Source organism: Nerophis lumbriciformis, linkage group LG19 (genome assembly GCF_033978685.3).
Source record: "Nerophis lumbriciformis linkage group LG19, RoL_Nlum_v2.1, whole genome shotgun sequence".
In the NCBI taxonomy this organism is placed as follows: domain Eukaryota; kingdom Metazoa; phylum Chordata; class Actinopteri; order Syngnathiformes; family Syngnathidae; genus Nerophis; species Nerophis lumbriciformis.
In genome coordinates this window covers 32647577-32670838 of record NC_084566.2, presented here as the reverse complement: position 1 = coordinate 32670838, position 23262 = coordinate 32647577, and the positions used below count along the sequence as shown (strand labels likewise).

The following is a 23262-nucleotide window of genomic DNA, read 5'->3' as shown; positions in this document are numbered from 1 at the left end:
CGCTGCTACCCCTGTTGCATTTTTTTCTCCTAAAAGCCTCCACGGATCTCTTTTGATATTTGCACATTGTACATTTTGTAGACGGCTGTCCGCGGGTATATCTGGGATATATTAAAGTACGTCCACATCGCAGACATGCTGCCTTGCTGCAGACAATCCCGTGAAAATTGCGTACGTCATGACAACATCCGGTTTCGGCAGCGCTGTTTCGGTCGGTGGTCAATGTATTTTTTCGGCGGGCAAATTTTCGGTGCATCACTAGTCAGTAGTGTGCAAACAACAGGCTAGAAATATATCCATATTGAAATGGTAATGTGTCTGTTTATGTGATTTTGATTTGTTTTTCATTGTTCCCATGATCGTGAACACACCGTGCTTAAAAGGGGATTGGCAAGAATGAGGGATTGTTGTGTGTCTGGGAATAAAACACGGACATGTGTGCACGGAAGGAAAGACATGTTGGAATTGGGCTGGTTGTAAGCTTTTGAACTGAGTGTCATATGTTTACAGGACAATTTTTCGCTGTGCCTATTTATTTTCTGGAATAAAGTGAAACCCTTAGTTTCTCAGTAAGAATTAATTTTGTTACTAGGGGTGTAACGGTACACAAATATTTCGGTTCGGTACGTACCTCGGTTTAGAGGTCACGGTTCGGTTCATTTTCGGTACAGTAAGAAAACAACAAAATATAAATTTTTTGGTTATTTACCAAATTTGTAAACAATGGCTTCATCCTTTTAACATTGGGAACACTATAATAATTCAGCCCACGTTAATCAACATTAAACTGCCTCAAATTGTTGCTCAGATTAAATAAAATGACAAAAAATGTTCTTCTACATATAAAAAGTGCAACATTAAACAGTTTCAAGTCAACTCATCATGCTTAATTTATTACAGCATTTGGGAAGCCTGTAGTTGATTTGTTATGTAAATGTTGTATTGTTATCAACATATAATAGCAGGGACCCTGCCATTCAAAACTAGGCTGCTCCATTACTAATGATTAATGTAACTATAGCTGAAAAAATGGTACAATAGCAATAGGAGAGACTATTCATCCCTAAACACCATGGAGTTCATGTAGGCTTAATGATGCAGTTACATTATTATATCAACTATCAGAGACAGAAACTCTTCATTTAACATAATGTCCTTTTTTGCTGCTTCACCACAGCTCAATCAACACAGAAAAAGGTAAAGTGAAATAACAGACAGACAGGGCTTTGCTGTCCGTAACAGAGGCAGAAGGAAGCGGAGGCGGCTACTTAATATGTTTGTGTGGAAACTCGTTCGGTACACCTACGAAGCGAACCGAAACCCCCGTACCGAAACGGTTCAATACAAATACACGTACCGATACACCCCTATTTGTTACAATTAAATTTTTTTATTTTTCTAAAACAGATTTTAAAATCAAGTTGCGGACTCAATGTCAACCTCAAACCTGTGCAGCAGATCCTAAGCAAAAATAGTGTTACTCGTCGACTAATTGAAAAAATTAATTACTGATAGTGGGCAGCACGGTGGGCACAGGGGTTTGTGTGTGTGCCTCACAATACAAAGGTCCTGGGTTCGATACTTTCTGTGTGGGTTTGCATATTCTCCCTGGGACTGCGTGGGTTCCCTCCGGTACTCCGGCTTCCTCCCACCTCCAAAGACATGCACCTGGGGATAGGTTGATTGGCAACACTAAATTGGCCCTAATGTGTTGAATGTGAGTGTGAATGTTGTCTGTCTATCTGGGTTGGCCCTGCCATGAGGTGGTGACTTGTCCAGGTTGTACCCCGCCTTCCACCTGAATGCAGCTGGGATAGGCTCCAGCACCCCCGCGACTCCAAAAGGGACTAGCGGTAGAAAATGGATGGATGGATGGAATTACCATTAAAATAATCGTTGGTTGCAGCACTAATTTAGAGCTAGAATCTGTATTTCTCTGTGTCAAGGCCCCTTTGAAGAACAACTTTGTCAGGTTTGTCTGATGTGTTTTTATTTTCATCACGTTGTTGTTTTGAGATAACATTATGTTGTTGCATTTGACATTTTCTGTACTGTTTTTCTTGTGTCTTCAAGTGATGGAAAAAAAGAATAGACGTGTTTTAGTTCAATCAAGCAATCAATCAAAGTTTATTCATATAGTCCTTAATCACAAGTGTCTCAAAGGGGTGCACAAGCCACAACGACATCTTCGGCTCAGATCCCACATCATGGCAAGAAAGAACTCAACCCAATGGGATAACAATGAGAAACCTTGGAGGGGACCGCAGATGTATTGCTAGCAATAGGGTTGTAACATTAAACGGTATAATGATAAACCGTGGCAAAACTCGGTTAGTATTACAGTTTTGAATAAAAATTATGGTTAAACCGTGACTGATAACCAGACTTTAATAAACTCATGTACCGAACACAGTTCTCATTAACTGGAGAAGCAGGCTAGCGTCAGCTCGCTAGCGAGCTTAAATGCTAACATGAGTAGAAACATTGTCTTTCCCCTTTAAGAAACGACATGCCCCAAGCTAAACTTATATGAACACATTACTGTCTGAGCAACTAAGGTATTCAGTTTTGTACATTAACCTACATCCCTCTTAAAAAGAGGGATGTATCCTATATTCAGAGGAATATGACAGTCTACAACAGGAAGTGAACTCGCGTGATGTCTCATAATAAACTGTTAGTAAAGCGACAAACACTGTTTTACATTTATCATTCAAACACTGTAAAACCTTTACAAAATTAATACAGAAGAAGATAAATGTAAACACTCAAATAAAAATGATACAGGATTTTATTTTTACTGCTTGATTGCATCAAAAGAAATGTCAGCCTGTCATCCTCCACGAAACAGAAAGTAGTCTGCCAAAAAAAAATGGCTACCAAAACACTGACCGTTAACATTCTGTCCTTTACTACACTCTACTTATACTGTACAGCATGTACTACTACAACAAATGTAATATTTGAACATCTAACACCAAATATGTTCTATGGTATTGTGAAAATGTCTTTAATGCGTCACAGTAGTGATGCTAACACCGAGCATCATCACCCTTTAGCTTGCCATTAAGCGCTCCACGCAGCATTGAGGGGTTTTATTTAGGTCTCAAATTAAACATGTGGATTCCTGACTGTCACACACATTGTTGGGCATGTTGGCTCATGTCAGGTTCAAACACTGTTGACATCTATGAAACAGACGAGAAGCAAGGAATCATGCAGAGACAGAGTTAAATTTGGCTCAATTGAGGAGACACGTTTTTTGGGCTGTATTTTAGTTACAGATCCAAACTACGTTCTCAAAGTCCAGCCCACGTACTTCCTCTATTTATTTGGGAGGTCCCTGGTTACTTCACTGAAGCTGTCACTGAGGGAAGGGGGTAATCTCGACAGCTCCAGTTAGACACAATATATGATTATACAAGAAATGCAAATGTGTTGACGCTGGTGATATCGCCTTGTCTCTGCTCTGTCTGCGTCACGACGGTGTTCGGCCTTGGCAGTCAGCAGGACGTTCCTGGACACAGCCACTGATACACAGACTGGTTTGCAATCTTTTGAATTGCCAGCCAGACAAAGAAAAATACCACTTGAGCACAATTGATAATAACTATAGCGACAGCCCTTAAGCATAAGAGTTGTGTGCAATGTTCCCTCTAATTGTTCATGTGTGTGAGCAAACGCAAAAACTCCCTGAGCATTCAGTGGAGCCCATGTGAGCAACATCAGATGTGCACACTGTGGCTACACCAGCAGCACACCTGTCCCAAACCTGACTAAATAACAAGTTCAATCTCCATCCATCCATCCATTTTCTACCACTTGTCCCTTTCGGGGTCGCTGGAGCCTATCTCAGCTGCAGTCGGGCGGAAGCCGGGGTACACCCTGGACAAGTCCCCACCTCACAGCAGGGCCAACACAGATAGACAGACAACATTCTCTTATTATTATAATCAAATGACAGCAGTCATTTCCATGAGGTTATTTTCTAATATAAGTGTTTAGGCCCACTTACAATGACAATAACAAAAAATATTGTTTTTCATGAACTGTGTACTTGTATTGTTTGTCTGGGTGGAGGTCCTGCTTTGGAAATAATTTGTACCTCTTTCAGACATTGCATTTAGTTCCCATTAAAACATTCACATGTTGCACAATGAGATGTAAGCAGGGGACCACGTGTACATTCCTGCAACTTCCTGTTTGTAAAGAATATATTTTTATTAGTATTTATAACTTATACTAATAGCATTTCATGATTAATATTTATAAATTAAGATTCCTAATAAATGACACTAGAATAAGCACACATTTGATTGGTAAATCATAGTGTAACGACCTGGAATGACACTTTATGTGTGGTGTTGGAGTTATCCGACTTTTTGTGTGGCTGTAAACGCATCACTGGCTAAGTGCCATATGTGCATGTGTTGGCGCAAGTGACAAAGAGCGAGCGGCTGCTGTTGATATAACAAAGTTGCTTTTGGTCTGGTTTGTACTGCAGAAAATGACCACTTTTGCTAGATATGATTTTTTTAGTAATGTTTTGGTGATGTGTTTATGGCCGACAAAGAGTTTTGCTCAGTAAAGTGATGGATGGAATTCATGTCCTCAAAGCGTCTCGACAGACGTTACAATATTTGAACAATGATGACCAAAACTGTTTTCTCTGTCGAAAATTGTTATGCGCTTATTTTTTTATTTGATTTTGTGCGTGGCATAGATTTGCCGTGCGCAGAGGACGCTTGAGCAGTGCGCAATTGCACAGGCGCGCACCTTAGAAGGAACGTTGGTTGTGTGATAATATATACTGTACATAATTATTCTAACAGCTCACTACTAGAATTTGACATATTTCATATTTCCAAGTGTATCTTTTGATATTCGACCTTAATGTTTTAAGGTTTTCATTTAACATGTAAAATGTTTGCACTGATGTTCAACTGTGTGACTGTTGTTTGATGGGTTACCTGGGTGAGCTAACACTGACCCACAAAGTCTTGGTCCCCCAACCAGGTGTTGCAGGTCTGACGCCAGCCAAAGTGACTAAATTAGAGACTTCACTAAGGACCAAAACATGACAACCAACTTCCCCTTTTTATCCTTTTGTTGACGCACCTTGTCAGCAGCCTGAAAATGTTTGAAATGGTTAGAATTTTTGCACAGCCTAGCCAGCTAATGTTAGCCAAAAAACCCACAGGTGACTCAGCAAGCCCCAACTTAAAGTTATGTAGGTGAAGTCAGTGTTTTTCAACTTTTTTAGAGCCAAGGCACATTTTTTGTGTTGAAAAAATGCGGCGGCACACCACCAGCAGAAATAATTAAAAAACGAAACTCAGTTGACAGTAAAGAGTCGTCGTCGCAATTGTTGGATATGACTTTAAACCATAACCAACCATGCATCAATATAGCTCTTGTCTCAAAGTAGGTGTACTGTCACCACCTGTCACATCACCCTGTGATATTATTTGGAGTTTTTTGCCGTTTTCCTGTGTGTAGTGTTTTAGTTCTTGTCTTGCGCTCCTAATTTGGTGGCTTTTTCTCTTTTTTTGGTATTTTCCTGTAGCAGTTTCATGTCTTCCTTTGAGAGATATTTCCCACATCTACTTTGTTGTAGCAATCAAGAATATTTCAGTTGTTTTTATCCTTCTTTGTGGGGACATCTTTAAATTGTCATGTCATGTTCGGATGTACATTGTCTTTGCTCCACAGTAAGTCTTTGCTGTCGTCCAGCATTCTGTTTTTAATTTGTAGCCAATACTGTTTTAGTTTTGTTCTGCATAGCCTTCCCTAAGCTTCAATGCCATAGGGGCACTCACCTTTTGTTTATTTTTGGTTTAAGCATTAGACACCTTTTTTACCTGCACGCTGCCTCCCACTGTTTTCGACATCGACAAAGTAATTAGCTACCGGCTGCCACCTACTGATATGGAAGAGTATTACACGGTTACTCTGCCAAGCTCTCAACAACACATCATTTGTAGACTATAATTACTGTTTTGCAAAAAATATTTTTACTCCAAATAGGTGAAATTAGATAATCTCCCACAGCACACCAGACTGTATCCTACGGCAGACTAGTGTGCCGCGGCACAGTGGTTGAAAAACACCGGGTTAAGTAATGAATCATCTTTTACGGGGCCCAGTATGTGGCGACTCATCAGCGATCCTGTTCTGTAATACTGTTGTTTGTTTGTCTAATCTTTAACAGGTTTATGCTGAAAATGAAATTTTGTTGTACTTGTGCAATGACACTAAAACTCATCCATACATCATTTTAAAACTGTTGGTTTTCTAACACTACAGCAAATGAATTTCAGCTTGTTGTTCTTTCTTTAGGCTTGTCGGCAGCTTTCTCATTGGAGGAGCGATCCAGCCACTTGTCCCTGGAGAAGACGTACGGACGCACTGTGAAGGATTCCCAGTGCCGTCACATGTTGAAGCACCTGCACAATGGAGCCCGCATCACCGTGCAGATGCCTCCAAACGTGGAGGGTCACTGGGTGTCCACCAGGTCTGCTGGTCTCCCCCTCCTCTGTCCAACAACGCGAATGTGAAGTTCGCTGAAGGTTCTTTTGTCTGTTCCAGTTGTGAGGTGAGACCCGGGCCAGAGTTCCTGACCCGCTCCTACCGCTTCTACACCAACAACAGCTTCCAGGCGCACCAGTTCTACTACGAGGACAACCACTGTACCAAGCCCACCTACACGCTGCTCATACGGGGTCGCCAGCGTCTGCGTCAGGCCTCCTGGATCGTCCGGGGCGGCACGGAGGCAGAGTACCAACTCCACCGGGTCCAGATGGTGTGCCACACAGCCGGCGTGGCCACAGAGCTGAGCCAGAGGCTAAACGGGAGCTGCCGGGGCGCCGCGAGGGGCCACTGGGAGCCCGGCGTCGCGTACGAGCTGTGGAGCGAGGATGGCGGCTACAACTTCTCCCGCGAGCTCAACTTTGCCATGCATGAGCTGCAGCTGCTGCGGCTAGAGAGGCAGTACATGCACAACGCCGATCACCTGGTGGAGGAGCTCTTCCTCGGGGACGTCCACACTGACCCAGCCCAGAGGTTGTACTACAAGCCCTCCAGCTACCAGACGCCCCTGCAGAACGCAAAGGTCAGCTCCTCCTCGTTGTTGTTCTAACAGTCTGCTTTTATGATCTAAAGTTGAGGAGCTCAAGTTTCCCAAGTGCCCACTGAGGAGCGCTAGTGCAGCCACAAAAAACCTTCCCGGCCTCCAACTGTGCGCTCTGTGTTTGTTGGAGGACGGGCAAAGAAGTCTTGTTTTCTGTCCTGCACGCACAGAACGCAGTCACTAGCGTCACAGTTACTGAGAAAACACTTTCTTTAAGGTTTGAAGTTCATCTTGAAAAAAGTAAACGACTCTAAGCGAAATAGGTGAGGTTAGCGTAAACAAATTGTACAACTTATAGATGTAAAAACACACATTTCAGCAAAAAGATAAAAGCATGTGAAGCAAAAGTTACTCCAAACATTCCAAAAGGGATGCCTTCAACATGGCCTTCCTCGGAGATGGTCTGACTAAATAAACATCCACGAGCACCAGGAGGTGGCGCTGATCACAACATAAACAGCACAGCTGTGATTGGACGAACTCTTGTTGTCCGGACTTTCCTCTTTGGAGGCGTATTCCATCTGTTGTCCAGGATTACTTAAAAAAGTACCAATGATTGTCACACACACACGAGGTGTGGCGAAATTATTCTCTGCATTTGACCCATCACCCTTGATCACCCCCTGGGAGGTGTTGGGGAGCAGTGAGCAGCAGCAGTGGCCGCGCCCGGGAATTATTTTTGGTGATTTAACCCCCAATTCCAACCCTTGATGCTGAGTGCCAAGCAGGGAGGTAATGGGTCCCATTTTTATAGTCTTTGGTATGACTCGGCCGGGGTTCGAACTCACAACCTACCGATATAAGGGCGGACACTCTAACCACAAGGCCACTGAGTAGGTCACAAGGCCACTGAAGATGCATCCAAGTTTTTTATGCTACATTTTTACAGCACATCTGCTACACTCAAAACATTTCTTACTAGAAATATTGTAAGTAGAATTAATCCGTAAAAAGAAGTTAACTACTGTTAACATCAACGCATAAAAAACATACCTAATTATTACCAAGTGACTTTTTTTTTTGCTATTTTTAGCATCAAGACATAAAAACATACCTAATTTCTACTACCGTATTTTTCGGAGTATAAGTCGCACCGGCCGAAAATGCATAATAAGGAAGGGAAAAAACATATATAAGTCGCACCGGAGTATATAAGTCACATTTTTGGGGGTAATTTATTTGATAAAACCCAACACCAAGAATAGACATTTGAAAGGCAATTTAAAATAAATAAAGAATAGTGAACAACAGGCTGAATAAGTGTACATTATATGAGGCATAAATAACCAACTGAGAACGTGCCTGGTATGTTAACGTAACATATTATGGTAAGAGTCATTCAAATAACTATAACATATAGAACATGCTATACGTTTACCAAACAATCTGTCACTCCTAATCGCTAAATCCCATGAAATCTTATACGTCTAGTCTCTTACGTGAATGAGCTAAATAGTATTATTTGATATTTTACGGTAATGTGTTAATAATTTCACACATAAGTCGCTCCTGAGTATAAGTCGCACCCCCGGCCAAACTATGAAAAAAAACTGCGACTTATAGTCCGAAAAATACGGTAAGTGTAAAAGAAGGTAACTACTGTCAGCATCAACACATAAAAACATACCTAATTCTAACTAAGTGTAAAAAAGTTAACTACTGTCTGCATCAAGACATAAAAAAATATGTATAAAATGTGTAAAAATAAGTTAACTACTGTCAGCAACAAGACATAAAACATGATTTGTATAAAATGTGTAAAAAAATAAGTTACTTGTACTGTCAGCATCAAGACAACATATATTGTTCAAAGTGTAAAAATAAGTTACCTACTGTTAGCATCAACACATAAATCATCCTTAATTGTTACCATATGAAAAAACAAGTTAACCACTATTGGCAACACATAAAAACATACAGTACTTATTACCAAGTGTGTGAAAAAAAAGTGGTTTTTTTCACATTGACCCGTATCACATGTGACACTGATCTCCTGTAGTATTTCATGATCGTACATACCATTGTCTAGTGGCGGTCCGAGCCTGTTTGGTCACTGGGAGCTTGCTTCTGCAATGAGCATTAGAACAATTATCAACTTTAAACAAAATTTTTATCAAACTTTAAAAAAAATTGTGAGCACCCATACCGAAAATTGTGAGCACCCATACAAACTGTGGATGTCGTGTCCTCCGGAACAAAGAGTAAAAGAATAATCTGGATTGTTCTAGGCGCAAAGTTTAAAAAGCCAGCATCTGTGATGGTATGGGGGTGTATCAGTGCCCAAGGCATGGGTAACTTACACATCTGTGAAGGCACCATTATAGCTAAAAGGTACATACAGGTTTTGGAGCAATATACGTTGCTTTCTAAGCAACGTCTTTTTCATGGACGCCTCTGCTTATTTCCGGTACTTTTCAGAGGCGGTATGGAACTGAATATGATTCATTAGTATCACGGTACTATACTAATACCGATATACCGTACAACCCTAATGTATATATATGTATGTATGTATGTACAGTATATGTATGTACGTGTATTTATTTATGTATGTATGTATACGTGTATATATGTATGTATATATATACGTGTATATATGAATGTGTGTATATATGTATGTATGTATATATATATGTGTATGTATATACAAATGTTTTTATATAGATATAAATAAACAAAAAAGTATGTATGTATACGTGTATATATGTATGTATGTGTATGTATACGTGTATGTATGTATATACAATTTTTTTATATATATATATATATAAAAATGAAAATAAAGTATGTATATATACATGTATGTATGTATGTATGTATGTATATATACGTGTATTTATGTATGTATATATACGTGTATGTATGTATATATACACGTGTATATATGTATGTATATATACACATGTGTATATATGTATGTATATATACACGTGTATATATGTTTGTATATATACACATGTATATATGTATTTATATATACACGTGTATATATGTATGTATGTATATACACGTGTATATATGTATGTATGTATATATACGTGTATATATATGTATGTATGTATATATACGTGTGTATATATATGTATGTATATATACACGTGTATATATACATGTATTTATATATACACATGTATGTATGATATATACGTGTATATATATGTATGTATACATACATACATACATACTGTATATCCATACATGTTGTTACTTGACATCTGGCTAGCATGCTAACATTAGCATTTCAGTTTAGCATTTTGCACACTTTTTTTTTTTTATCTTCATATAAAGTTGATTTCACGTCACACACAAGCGTAATAAGAAGTTAGCCACTTACAAGCTTAATGCTGCTTGAAATGAGGACTTCCCTAAAATACATTGATATCGTAGTGTTTAACTTTATAAATTCCACTGTGGTTCTTGAGGTTGAGTTTGTTGCCATGGTGACACACAGTAAGTTAATGTGAGCAGTTGATCCGAGGGACAACAAAGTGCCAGACTTCATCTCGGATGGTGGGTTTTTTTCCTTCATTTTTCTGTAGAGTTGATTTGGTTTAGACAAATTTGGATTTTTGTCGTGTGTTGTTGCTTGAAGCTGCTCTTAAATGAAGGCCTTCACATGTGTTGTAGAGGAGACTTTCAAGCCACTTCATGCAAGATTGAGGTTGTTTTTTTTAGTGCATGTAAACGTGCTGACTGAGTGTGCAATCCTGCGTTCACCGCACACAACATGGTCTCCCCTCAATTGTGGCGGGAATCCCTCAGAAGGAAGACCTGCCAACATGCTTTCTGTGATCCTTTGTGGTCACACCCACTTTGGACTCGGGCTATTTTGATAAAATGACTAGTCATAGATTATCTCAACGATTTTTTCAACTAATCTGATTATGAAGCATATTCAGTGGCTCTAATTTAGCCATCTGCTTTTAAATTAATTTTAAAATATGTTATACATGTGTTAAGTAACACAGATGACTAATTAATTCATAAATATGTATACTGTAACTGTGCTGCTCATGAGGCTGGTACAAAAAAATATTACACTTTTGTCCATTTAAAAGTAAGGATATAGGCCCAGTGCTGGCAAAAACAAAGTATCGTTTATTTATGAAAACAAAGCAGAGTAAAATAGCGATAAAAACAAACAAACACCAAGTCCATCAAACATTCTAAAAAAGAAACAAGCATTTTGTGATGTTTTTAAAAAGCGGCTCACAGGTATAATTGATTATTTACTTCTAGTATTTAAGACATCTTATCGACTTAATTATTAACTCTCTAATAGATTGTATATTTATTACTTCATGATATCGGTGCTGTGGTGCCTAATGTTCGTGTGTGTGTGAGATTGATGTTTGTTATTCACACCTGAAGTTCCTGACAAATAAAAGAAGTACTTGAATTGATTTAAACAAAGTTTGGCTAAAAGGACTCTTGCTAACAAGTAGAGATGTCCGATAATGGCTTTTTTGCCGATATTCCGATATTGTCCAACTCTTAATTACCGATTCCGATATCAACCGATACTGACATATACAGTCGTGGAATTAACACATTATTATGCCTAATTTTGTTGTGATGACCCGCTGGATGCATTAAACAATGTAACAAGGTTTTCCAAAATAAATCAACTCAAGTTATGGAAAAAAATGCCAACATGGCACTGCCATATTTATTATTGAAGTCACAAAGTGCATTATTTTTTTTAGTAATTTCTGTCAACGAAGATTTGCGTCAGCCTGCGACACATAGTCATTTTGATAGTAGGCTAATATCATGTGCTGCCATCATTATAACACTTATATAAGACTTTTAATTTTTTGCGGCTCCAGACCGATTACTTTTTTGTATGTGTGGTCCAATACGGCTCTTTCAACATTTTGGGTTGCCGACCCCTGGTCGAGTCAGTCTTGCAAGGATTTCACTGGCTGTGTTTGTGATGGTTGAAGGCGCCTAACTAGCATGCCTGAAATCACTGCAGCTTTTTCACAACGTTGTGATAAGTTGTAATGTTTTGAGAATGATAAAATATTTATGTAAAGTTTGAAGTGTTCCTTGTAAACTTGACCTCAAAAAGCTCAGGATTTCAACATAAATAGGCAAACATGTACTGTATTCATGTTGTACAGCACACTAGGTGGCAGTAAAAGCACATTTTTGATTGATTGAAACTTTCATTAGTAGATTACACAGTACAGTACATATTCCGTACAATTGACCACTAAATAGTAACACCCCAATAAGTTTTTCAACTTGGGCTTTTTCAACGTTAATCAATTCATGGTAAACACACGATCTTATTGTCAAATTACTGAACTGTCATTCATGGAGAACTGCACTTTTTTATTTAAAGTTCACAATCCATGTATCTGCTGATGTAGTACTGTCATAGTTGTAAAAAAACAAAAAACACTGATACCAATAAAGAAGCCGATAATGCTGGATCCACTATGGACTGGACTCTCACAATATTATGTCAGACCCACTCGACATCCATTGCATTCGGTCTCCCTAGAGGGGGGGGGTTACCCACATATGCGGTCCTCTCCAAGGTTTCTCATAGTCCTTCACATCGACATCCCACTGGGGTGAGTTTTTCCTTGCCCTTATGTGGGCTCTGTACCGAGGATGTCGTTGTGGCTTGTGCAGCCCTTTGAGACACTTGTGATTTAGGGCTATATAAATAAACATTGATTGATTGATTGATTGAATATGTCAAAACGCCAAATATCAGCGCCGATAATGGATGGATCTTTTATTACTCTTATGAAACATGGCAACTGCTTATGCCTGATAGTTGAAGGTTGTTTTTTTAAGTAATGCAAACCATTATTATCCAAAGTATTTATTTACATATATTACAGTAATTATTTTAGTATTTCATTTACTTTTTTGGCAAAGTAACTATAAATAATTACCAACTAAAAGGGATTTCCCAAATAGTGTTCACAGGTTATGTCTAAGGTTAGTGTAGAGCTTGGCTAAGCTTTATATTATGATTTGTTTTCTACATTTAGAAGACTTCCTTGTGGTCTCGGTCAGTGTTTTTCAACCTTTTTTTGAGCCAAGGCACATTTTTTGCGTTGAAAAAATCCAGACGCACACCACCAACAGAAATCATTCAAAAACGAAGCTCAGTTGACAGTAAAAAGTCGTTGTCACAATTGTTGGATATGACTTTAAACCATAACCAAGCATGCATCAATATAGCTCTTGTCTCAAAGTAGGTGTACTGTCACCACCTGTCACGTCACACCCTGACTTTTTTGCTGTTTTCCTGTGTGGAGTGTTTTAGTTCTTGTCTTGCGCTCCTATTTTGGTGGCTTTTTCTCTTTTTTTGGTATTTTCCTGTAGCAGTTTCATGTCTTCCTTTGAGCGATATTTCCCGCATCTACTTTGTTTTAGCAATCAAGAATATTTCAGTTGTTTTTATCCTTCTAAGTGGGGACATTGTTGATTGTCATGTCATGTTCGGATGCACATTGTGGACGCCGTCTTTGCTCCACAGTAAGTCTTTGCTGTCGTCCAGCATTCTGTTTTTGTTTACTTTGTAAGCCAGTTCAGTTTTAGTTTCGTTCTGCATAGCCTTACCTAAGTTTCAATGCCTTTTCTTAGGGACACTCACATTTTGTTTATTTTTGGTTTAAGCATTAGACACCTTTTTACCTGCACGCTGCCTCCTGCTGTTTCCGACATCTACAAAGCATTTAGCTACCGGCTGCCACCTACTAATAAGAGTATTACACGGTTACTCTGCCGAGCTCTAGACAGCACAACGCATTATTTGCAGACTATAATTACTTGTTTGCAAAAAATATTTTTAACCCAAATAGGTGAAATTAGATAACCTCCCACAGCACACCAGACTGTATCTCACGGCACACTAGTCGGGGTCCACGTTAATCAATTCATGGTAGTTCATTGTATTTATTTTATTTGTGTTTTATGGTTGTGGTATGTTTTCTCCTTTGTGATATGGATCCCCCTGGGTCTGAAGTTTATAAAAAAAATGACTATACTGTTTATGGAAATTTTCGTTGAAGTCACCAATTGTAAAAACGTCACAAATCCGTCACCCCCAAATCCTCCACACGACACCTCCGCTCCGTACAGGCTAACCTCCGAGGACAAAGCTACGAACAATGGGAGACCGGGCTTTCTGCTCCGCCGCTCCCTGTCTGTGGAACGCTCTCCCTGACCACCTGAGGGCACCACAGACTGTGGATGCTTTTAAAAAAGTCTTAAAAACCTTTCTTTTTAAAAAAAGCCATTTTTTTTTAGATATATGCATATTAGTTCTAGCTATTAGGCTTTTCTAGTTTTTAGTGTTATTATATATATATATATATTTTTTTTTTTAATACACTAGCACTTTGAGGTTGTTTACTCAATGTAAAGTGCTTTTAATTTTACATTTCCAGGGCTTGTTAAAGTACCAATAATTGTCACACACACACTAGGTGTGGCGAAATTATTCTCTGCATTTGACCCATCACCCTTTATCACCCCCTGGGAGGTGAGGGGAGCAGTGAGCAGCAGTACAGATCCCAAATACACACCAGCATGTACCAGAAAAGTTGGGTTTTGCATAAAAGGTCCCCTATAAACCTAACTAACCCCCATCGTGATTAAAGTATTACTGTTATTTTCCTTTCTGCTCCATCTCCTCCTCCCAGAACCACTTCCACGGCTGCATCGCCTGCCGCATCATCTACCGCTCCGACGAGCTCCACCCGCCCATCCTGCCGCCGCGGGCCGACCTGGCCGTGGGTTTGTACGGCCAGTGGGTCAGCCAGCGCTGCGAGGTGCGCCCGGAAGTCCTGTTCCTCACGCGCCACTTTATGTTCCACGACAACAACCACACGTGGGAGGGCCACTACTACCACTTCTCTGACCCGGTGTGTAAGCACCCCACCTTCACCATCTACGCCCGCGGACGCTACAGCAGGGGGCTTCACTCCACACGTGTCATGGGAGGCACCGACTTCGTCTTCAAAGGTGGGTCCAGACAAATGACGTCACTGTGTGGGCAGCATTTTATCAAAGCATCTAGCAGGTGGCAGTGAGGCAAAAGCAGGGGTGTCAAACCTAAAGCCCGGGAACCGGTTTTATCTGGCCCGCGTGATGAGTTTGCGGAGTATTAAAATGAGCTGCTTTTTTTTTTTTAATAGAAGAAACAGCTGTTATCGGACTGCTGATAATATCGGCCGATAAATGCTTTAAAATGTAATATCGGAAATTATCGGTATCAGCTTCAAAATTATCGGTATCGGTTTCAAAAAGTAAAATTTATGCCTTTTTAAAACGCCGCTGTGTACACGGACGTAGGGAGAAGTACAGAGCGCCAATAAACCTTAAAGGCACTGCTTTTGCGTGCCGGCCCAATCACATAATATCTACAGCTTTTCACACACACAAGTGAATGCAATGCATACTTGGTCAACAGCTATACAGGCCACACTGAGGGTGGCCGTATAAACAACTTTAACACTGTTACAAATATGCGCCACACTGTGAACCCACACCAAACAAGAATGACAAACACATTTCGGGAGAACATCCGCACCGTAACACAACATAAACACAACAGAACAAATACCCCCCTTTGTGACTTCAATAATAAATATGGCATACTTGCCAACCCTCCCGGATTTTCCGGGAGACTCCCGAAATTCAGCGCCTCTCCCGAAAACCTCCCGGGACAAATTTTTTCCCGAAAATCTCCCGAAATTCAGGCGGAGCTGGAGGCCACGCGCCCTCCAGCTCCATGCGGACCTGAGTCCGCTTTCCCACGATATAAAGAACGTCTACAGTAAAGCAGTCCGTCTGCCGTAAACAGCAATGTTGTGACACTCTTAAACAGGACAATACTGCCATCTAGTGCATTTGATTAAAGCACTTTTGTGCGTGCCACACAGCAATGCATCATCAGAGAGGGTGTTCAGCATGGTTAGAAAGATAGTGACAGAGAATAGAACAACGATGGACAATTCAACCCTTAACTCAACAATGAGTAGATGAGTGTTATGTGTGTGTATATGTGTAAATAAATGAACACTGAAATTCAAGTATTTCTTTTATATATATATATATATATCCATCCATCCATTTTCTACCGCTTATTCCCTTCGGGGTCGCAGGCATATATATATATGAAATACTTGACTTGGAAGGCGGGGTACACCCTGGACAAGTCGCCACCTCATCGCAGGGCCATGGCTCCAGCGCCCCCCGCGACCCCGAAGGGAATAAGCGGTAGAAAATGGATGGATGGATGGATACTTGACTTGGTGAATTCTAGCTGTAAATATACTCCTCTCCTCTTAACCACGCCCCCAACCACGCCCCCGCCTCAACCACGCCCCCCGCACCCACCCCCCGAAATTGGAGGTCTCAAGGTTGGCAAGTATGAATATGGCAGTGCCATGTTGGCATTTTTTACCATAACTTGAGTTGATTTATTTTGGAAAACCTTGTTACATTGTTTAATGCATCCAGCGGGGCATCACAACAAAATTAGGCATAATAATGTGTTAATTCCACGACTGTATATATCGGTGTCAGTTGATATCGGAATCAGTAATTAAGAGTTAGACAATATCGGAATATCGGATATCGGCAAAAAAGCCTTTATCGGACATCTCTATTTCAAATGTGTCCACTGGATGTCACAATAGCAATTCTGTTAGGCAAGCAAACGGTTTATACACAGTAATGGGTGACTGTGGCTCCTCCTCGACCCACATGAAACTTAAAACCTGCTGTTTTATGTCTTCTACTTTGAACACATGGTAATTTGGCACCCTCGTTGCCCCAAAATGTATCTGTCAAACACGAGATAAGTCAACTTAACCCTTTTGAATAGTTTTTACCTCCGTTTCTTTGTTTTGTTGAGTTATCACTGGGTTGATACGTGGACATGTCAAATGAGGTATTTGATCCCTAGAAGAGTTTACATGTTTTTTTTTCAATCCCAGAAAGACTGACTTAGAATAGAATATATCTTTATTGTCATTGTACATTGTACAACGAAATTGCAAGCAAAACTAATTTAGTGCCTAAACCTCTTAAGGCCCAAGCTGTTTGTTTACATCAATCAATCAATCAATGTTTATTTATAAAGCCCTAAATCACAAGTGTCTCAAAGGGCTGCACAAGCCACAACGACATCCTCGGTTCAGCGTTCACATAAGGGCAAGGAAAAACTCACCCCAGTGGGACGTCGAGAGGAGAGGACCGCAAATGTGGGTAACCCTAACCCTCTACATAGTTTTTTTATTTCTCTTTGCTATTTGGGCTTATTGGACCCTAATTAGAAAAAAAAACTAAGAATCATCTTTTGATATTTAGTCCATAAGTACACAAACGTGTACTTCATGTTTAGTGACATGCTAATTCTTATTTTTTTTCCAAATTCCATTGTATGTTATACTCTTCTGACACCACCAGATGGCAGTATAAGTGTCCACATAAGTGGCCAAATCAGTAGTGTACACAATTTTGGAAATAAGAGCTAAAAGGTGCTGTCCACGAATGTGGCCAACTAAGCCTTTAGAGGTTTTTAAAGCTTAGTCCTGGCTTCGTAGATAGTGAAGTGAATTACATTTATATAGCGCTTTTTCTCAAGTGACTCAAAGCGCTTTACACAGTGAAAGCCAATATCTAAGTTACATTTAAAGCAGTGTGGGTGGCACTGGGAGCAGGTGGGTAAAGTGTCTTGCCCAAGGACACAACGGCAGTGACTAGGATGGCGGAAGCGGGGATCAAACCTGCAACCCTCAAGTTGCTGGCACGGCCGCCCTACCAACCGAGCTATACCGTCCCACCAGATACACTGAGACAAGATCATTGTGTTTCTGAAACTGCACCAATTTCCTCAGAATTTTCAACAAACTTGAAGTGTTGTCCAGAGGATTAGTTGTGATTTGTACGTTTTCATAATGTGCTTCTTCTATTTTTGGCCAAAGTAATCAACCTGGAGTTGCCTTTATTTTGAAGTTATCATGCCATGACTTGACCACTTGGGAGTAGATTTTCCTCCATGTGGCCCCTGAGCTAAAATGACTTTGACACCCCTGGGCTAAAGGGATTGTTACACTATGTTGTGATTAGAGATGTCTGATAATGGCTTTTTTGCCGATATTCCGTTATAGTCCAACTGTTAATTACCGATTCCGATATCAACCGATACCGATATACCGTATTTTTCGGACTATAAGTCGCAGTTTTTTTCATAGTTTGGCCGGGGGGGCGACTTATACTCAGGAGCGACTTATGTGTGAAATTATTAACACATTAGCGTAAAATATCAAATAATATTATTTATCTCATTCACGTAAGAGACTAGACGTATAAGATTTCATGGGATTTAGCGATTAGGAGTGACAGATTGTTTGGTAAACGTATAGCATGTTCTATATGTTATAGTTATTTGAATGACTCTTACCATAATATGTTACGTTAACATACCAGGCACGTTCTCAGTTGGTTATTTATGCCTCATATAACGTACACTTATTCAGCATGTTGTTCACTATTCTTTATTTATTTTAAATTGCCTTTCAAATGTCTATTCTTGGTGTTGGCTTTTATCAAATACATTTCCCCAAAAAATGCGACTTATATATGTTTTTTTTCCTTCTTTATTATGCATTTTCGGCCGGTGCGACTTATACTCCGAAAAATACAGCATCCAGTCGTGGAATTAACACATTATTATGCCTAATTTTGTTGTGATGCCCTGCTGGATGCATTAAACAATGTAACAAGGTTTTCCTAAATAAATCAACTCAAGTTATGGAAAAAAAATGCCAACATGGCACTGCCATATTTATTATTGAAGTCACAAAGTGCATTATTTTTTTTAACATGCCTCAAAACAGCAGCTTGGAATTTGGGACATGCTCTCCCTGAGAGAGCATGAGGAGGTTGAGGTGGGTGGGGTTGAGTTGGGGGGGAGGGTAGGGGGTAGCGGGGGGTGTATATTGTAGCGTCCTGGAAGAGTTAGTGCTGCAAGGGGTTCTGGGTATTTGTTATGTTGTGTTTATGTTGTGTTACGGTGCGGATGTTCTCCCGAAATGTGTTTGTCATTCTTGTTTGGTGTGGGTTCACAGTGTGGCGCATATTTGTAACAGTGTTAAAGTTGTTCATACGGCCACCCTCAGTGTGACCTGTATGGCTGTTGACCAAGTATGACTTGCATTCACTTGTGTGTGTGAAAACCGTAGATATTATGTGACTGGGCCGGCACGCAAAGGCAGTGCCTTTAAGGCACGCCCCCAATATTGTTGTCTGGGTGGAAATTGGGAGAAATTCGGGAGAATGGTTGCCCCGGGAGATTTTCGGGAGGGGCACTGATATTCGGGAGTCTCTCGGGAAAATGGGGAGGGTTGGCAAGTATGACTGGGAGACGCAACTGCTCTGTACTTCTCCCTACGTCCGTGTACCACTCCGTACAGCGGCGTTTTAAAAAGTCATACATTTTACTTTTTGAAACCGATACCGATAATTTCCGATATTACATTTTAAAGCATTTATCGGCCGATAATATCGGCAGTCTGATACTATCTAGTTGTGATGCTAGTAGCAGCAATGAAGTCAACCACTTTTCTTCTGTCTCGCAGTCAACCACATGCGGGTCACGCCCATGGACTTGGCGACCACCTCGCTCCTCAACGTCTTCAACGGCAACGAGTGCGGCGTGGAGCGCTCGTGGCAGGCGGGCGTGGAGCAGGACGTGACGGCGACCAACGGCTGCGTGGCGCTGGGCATCCGCCTGCCCCACACCGAGTACGAGCTCTTCCGCATGGAGCAGGACGCCAACGGACGCTACCTGCTCTTCAACGGCCAGCGGCCCAGCGACGGCTCCAGCCCGGATCGCTCGGAGAAGAGGGCCACTTCCTACCAGCTGCCGCTGGTGCAGTGCTCCGCCAGCAGTCAGTCGCCGGGACGCGCCGACGACGGAGACACGTCTCTGCGTCTCGGTAACGGCGGTGACGGACGTCACCGAGGAGCCGGGGCGTGTGTCGTGGCCGTTCTTGTTGCTTTATGCTGGAACTGGCAGCACTAAAAGTTGACTAAATGTCCTGTCACTGACGCGCTACCTGCACTGGTTCTACTTGGGAACACCTTTGGAGTGGAGAACATGATGCAGAAATCTACTCTTTTCTTAAAAGGAAGGATTTTACAACTCTCCAAACTCCAGGAGCCAAAGACTTCTTAGGAAAAAAAAACTGCACTTTAGCGTGAACAAAAAAGCTCAACTCTGATAAGAAAATCTGTTGTCAGCGCATTTACCTTAAAATAGGATCTTTATGGAAATTGAAGTATTAAATGGGCTTTATATTCAGGCACCAAAATAACCTATCAAAGTTTTTCAGATAAAGTGAAATACCGTATTTTTCGGACTATAAGTTGCTCCAGAGTATATGTATGTTTTATCAAATGTATTTGATAAAACCCAACACAAATAATAGACACTTGAAAAGCAATTTAAAATAAATAAAGAATAGTGAACAGGCTGAATAAGTGTACGTTATATGAGGCATAAATAACCAACTGAGAACGTGCCTGGTATGTTAACGTAACATATTATGGTAAGAGTCATTCAAATAACTATAACATATAGAACATGCTATACGTTTACCAAACAATCTGTCACTCCTAATCGCTAAATCCCATGAAATCTTATACGTCTAGTCTCTTACGTGAATGAGATAAATAATATTATTTGATATTTTACGGTAATGTGTTAATAATTTCACACATAAGTCGCTCCTGAGTATAAGTCACACCCCCGGCCAAACTATGAAAAAAAACTGCAACTTATAGTCCGAAAAATACGGTACTTTGAAATTGGTGAATAAACAAAGTAAAATACATTTTAGCTTAAACTTATACAAACCCCGTTTCCATATGAGTTGGGAAAGTGTGTTAGATGTAAATATAAACGGAATACAATGATTTGCAAATCCTTTTCAACCCATATTCAGTTGAATGCACTACAAAGACAAGATATTTGATGTTCAAACTCATAAACTTTTTTTTTTTTTTGCAAATAATTAACTTAGAATTTCGTGGCTGCAACACGTGCCAAAGTAGTTGGGAAAGGGCATGTTCACCACTGTGTTACATGGCCTTTCCTTTTAACAACACTCAGTAAACGTTTGGGAACTGAGGAGACACATTTTTTAAGCTTCTCAGGTGGAATTCTTTCCCATTCTTGCTTGATGTACAGCTTAAGTTGTTCAACAGTCCGGGGGTCTCCGTTGTGGTATTTTAGGCTTCATAATGCGCCACACGTTTTCAATGGGAGACAGGTCTGGACTACAGGCAGGCCAGTCTAGTACCCGCACTCTTTTACTTTGAAGCCATGTTGATGTAACACGTGGCTTGGCATTGTCTTGCTGAAATAAGCAGAGGCGTCCATGGTAACGTTGCTTGGATGGCAACATATGTTGCTCCAAAACCTGTATGTACCTTTCAGCATTAATGGCGCCTTCACAGATGTGTAAGTTACCCATATCTTGGGCACTAATACACCCCCATACCATCACAGATGCTGGCTTTTACACTTTGCGCCTATAACAATCCGGATGGTTCTTTTCCTCTTTGGTCCGGAGGACACGACGTCCACAGTTTCCAAAAACAATTTGAAATGTGGACTCGTCAGACCACAGAACACTTTTCCACTTTGTATCAGTCCAGCTTAGATGAGCTCAGGCCCAGAGAAGCCGACGGCGTTTGTGGGTGTTGTTGATAAACGGTTTTCGCCTTGCATAGGAGAGTTTTAACTTACTAGTGGGTTTCTGAAGTGTTCCTGAGCCCATGTGGTGATATCCTTTACACACTGATGTTGCTTGTTGATGCAGTACAGCCTGAGGGATCGAAGGTCACGGGCTTAGCTGCTTACGTGCAGTGATTTCTCCAGATTCTCTGAACCCTTTGATATTACGGACCGTAGATGGTGAAATCCCTAAATTCCTTGCAATAGCTGGTTGGAAAGGTTTTTCTTAAACTGTTCAACAATTTGCTCACGCATTTGTTGACAAAGTGGTGACCCTCGCCCCATCCTTGTTTGTGAATGACTGAGCTTTTCATGGAATCTACTTTTATACCCAATCATGGCACCCACCTGTTCCCAATTAGCCTGCACACCTGTGGGATGTTCCAAATAAGTGTTTGATGAGCATTCCTCAACTTTATCAGTATTTATTACCACCTTTCCCAACTTCTTTGTCACGTGTTGCTGGCATCAAATTCTAAAGTTAATGATTATTTGCAAAAAAAAAAATGTTTAGGTTGTCTTTGTAGCATATTCAATTGAATATGGGTTGAAAATGATTTGCAAATCATTGTATTCCGTTTATATTTACATCTAACACACTTTCCCAACTCATATGGAAACAGGATTTGTACATGTATACTAATCATTTCATTTAGCTTGGCATCCCATAAATAATTTTCACTTTCATCAACATTAGCAGTTTTTAAAAACTGCAGGTGAATTAGATTTATAAGAAAATTGCACTTACATGAACAATGCAGGGTAAAAGGTCAATGAATGTGGTCATTCATCCATCACAACTGCACTGTCTGATTTGTCCTAGTAGTCTTTATCAGTTTATGCTCATAGACTTACAGCCATCTAAATGTAATTGGTCGGATCTTGGCACCAGCCGCTAGACTGATCTGACCAATATAAGTCTATGAGCATGAACTGATGAAGCCCAATTGGTAGGGGTGTAACAGTACACAAAAATTTCGGTTTAATACGTACCTCGGTTTAGAGGTCATGGTTCGGTTCATTTTCGGTACAGTAAGAAAACAAAATATAAATTTTTGGGTTATTTATTTACCAAATTTGCTAAATCTTCCACCAAAAATATTTTTCTTAGTGGAATATTTGATGTGAAGTAATGGGAACCTTGGATAGGTCAATATTTCATAATATTGATTTTGATTCAATATTATGTTTTGAGCAATGACAGTTTGAAAGAAAAAAAAAAAGCAGCTTTGTTTTATTAGTCAACATTGCAACTTTTTCTAAATTACATTTAACCTTTAAGCTTTTTTATTTCACTTTTGTTTTGTTTTTATTTTAAAGGGGAACATTATCACAATTTCAGAAGGGTTAA

The 23262-nt window shown here is 40.3% G+C and overlaps 1 protein-coding gene across 1 annotated transcript in view; it reads left to right on the top strand.

Annotated features, from left to right (window-relative positions):
• Nucleotides 1-20487, top strand: part of LOC133618994 (protein APCDD1) — a 30861-nt gene extending 10374 nt beyond the window's left edge. Inside the window, exons 2-5 of the mRNA XM_061979857.1 lie at nt 6340-6514; nt 6589-7111; nt 14803-15124; nt 19750-20487. Coding sequence (XP_061835841.1) covers nt 6340-6514; nt 6589-7111; nt 14803-15124; nt 19750-20195 — 1466 coding nt within the window. The 3' untranslated portion in view covers nt 20196-20487. The remainder of the gene's footprint in view (nt 1-6339; nt 6515-6588; nt 7112-14802; nt 15125-19749) is intronic.
• The last annotated feature ends 2775 nt before the right edge of the window (nt 20488-23262 follow it).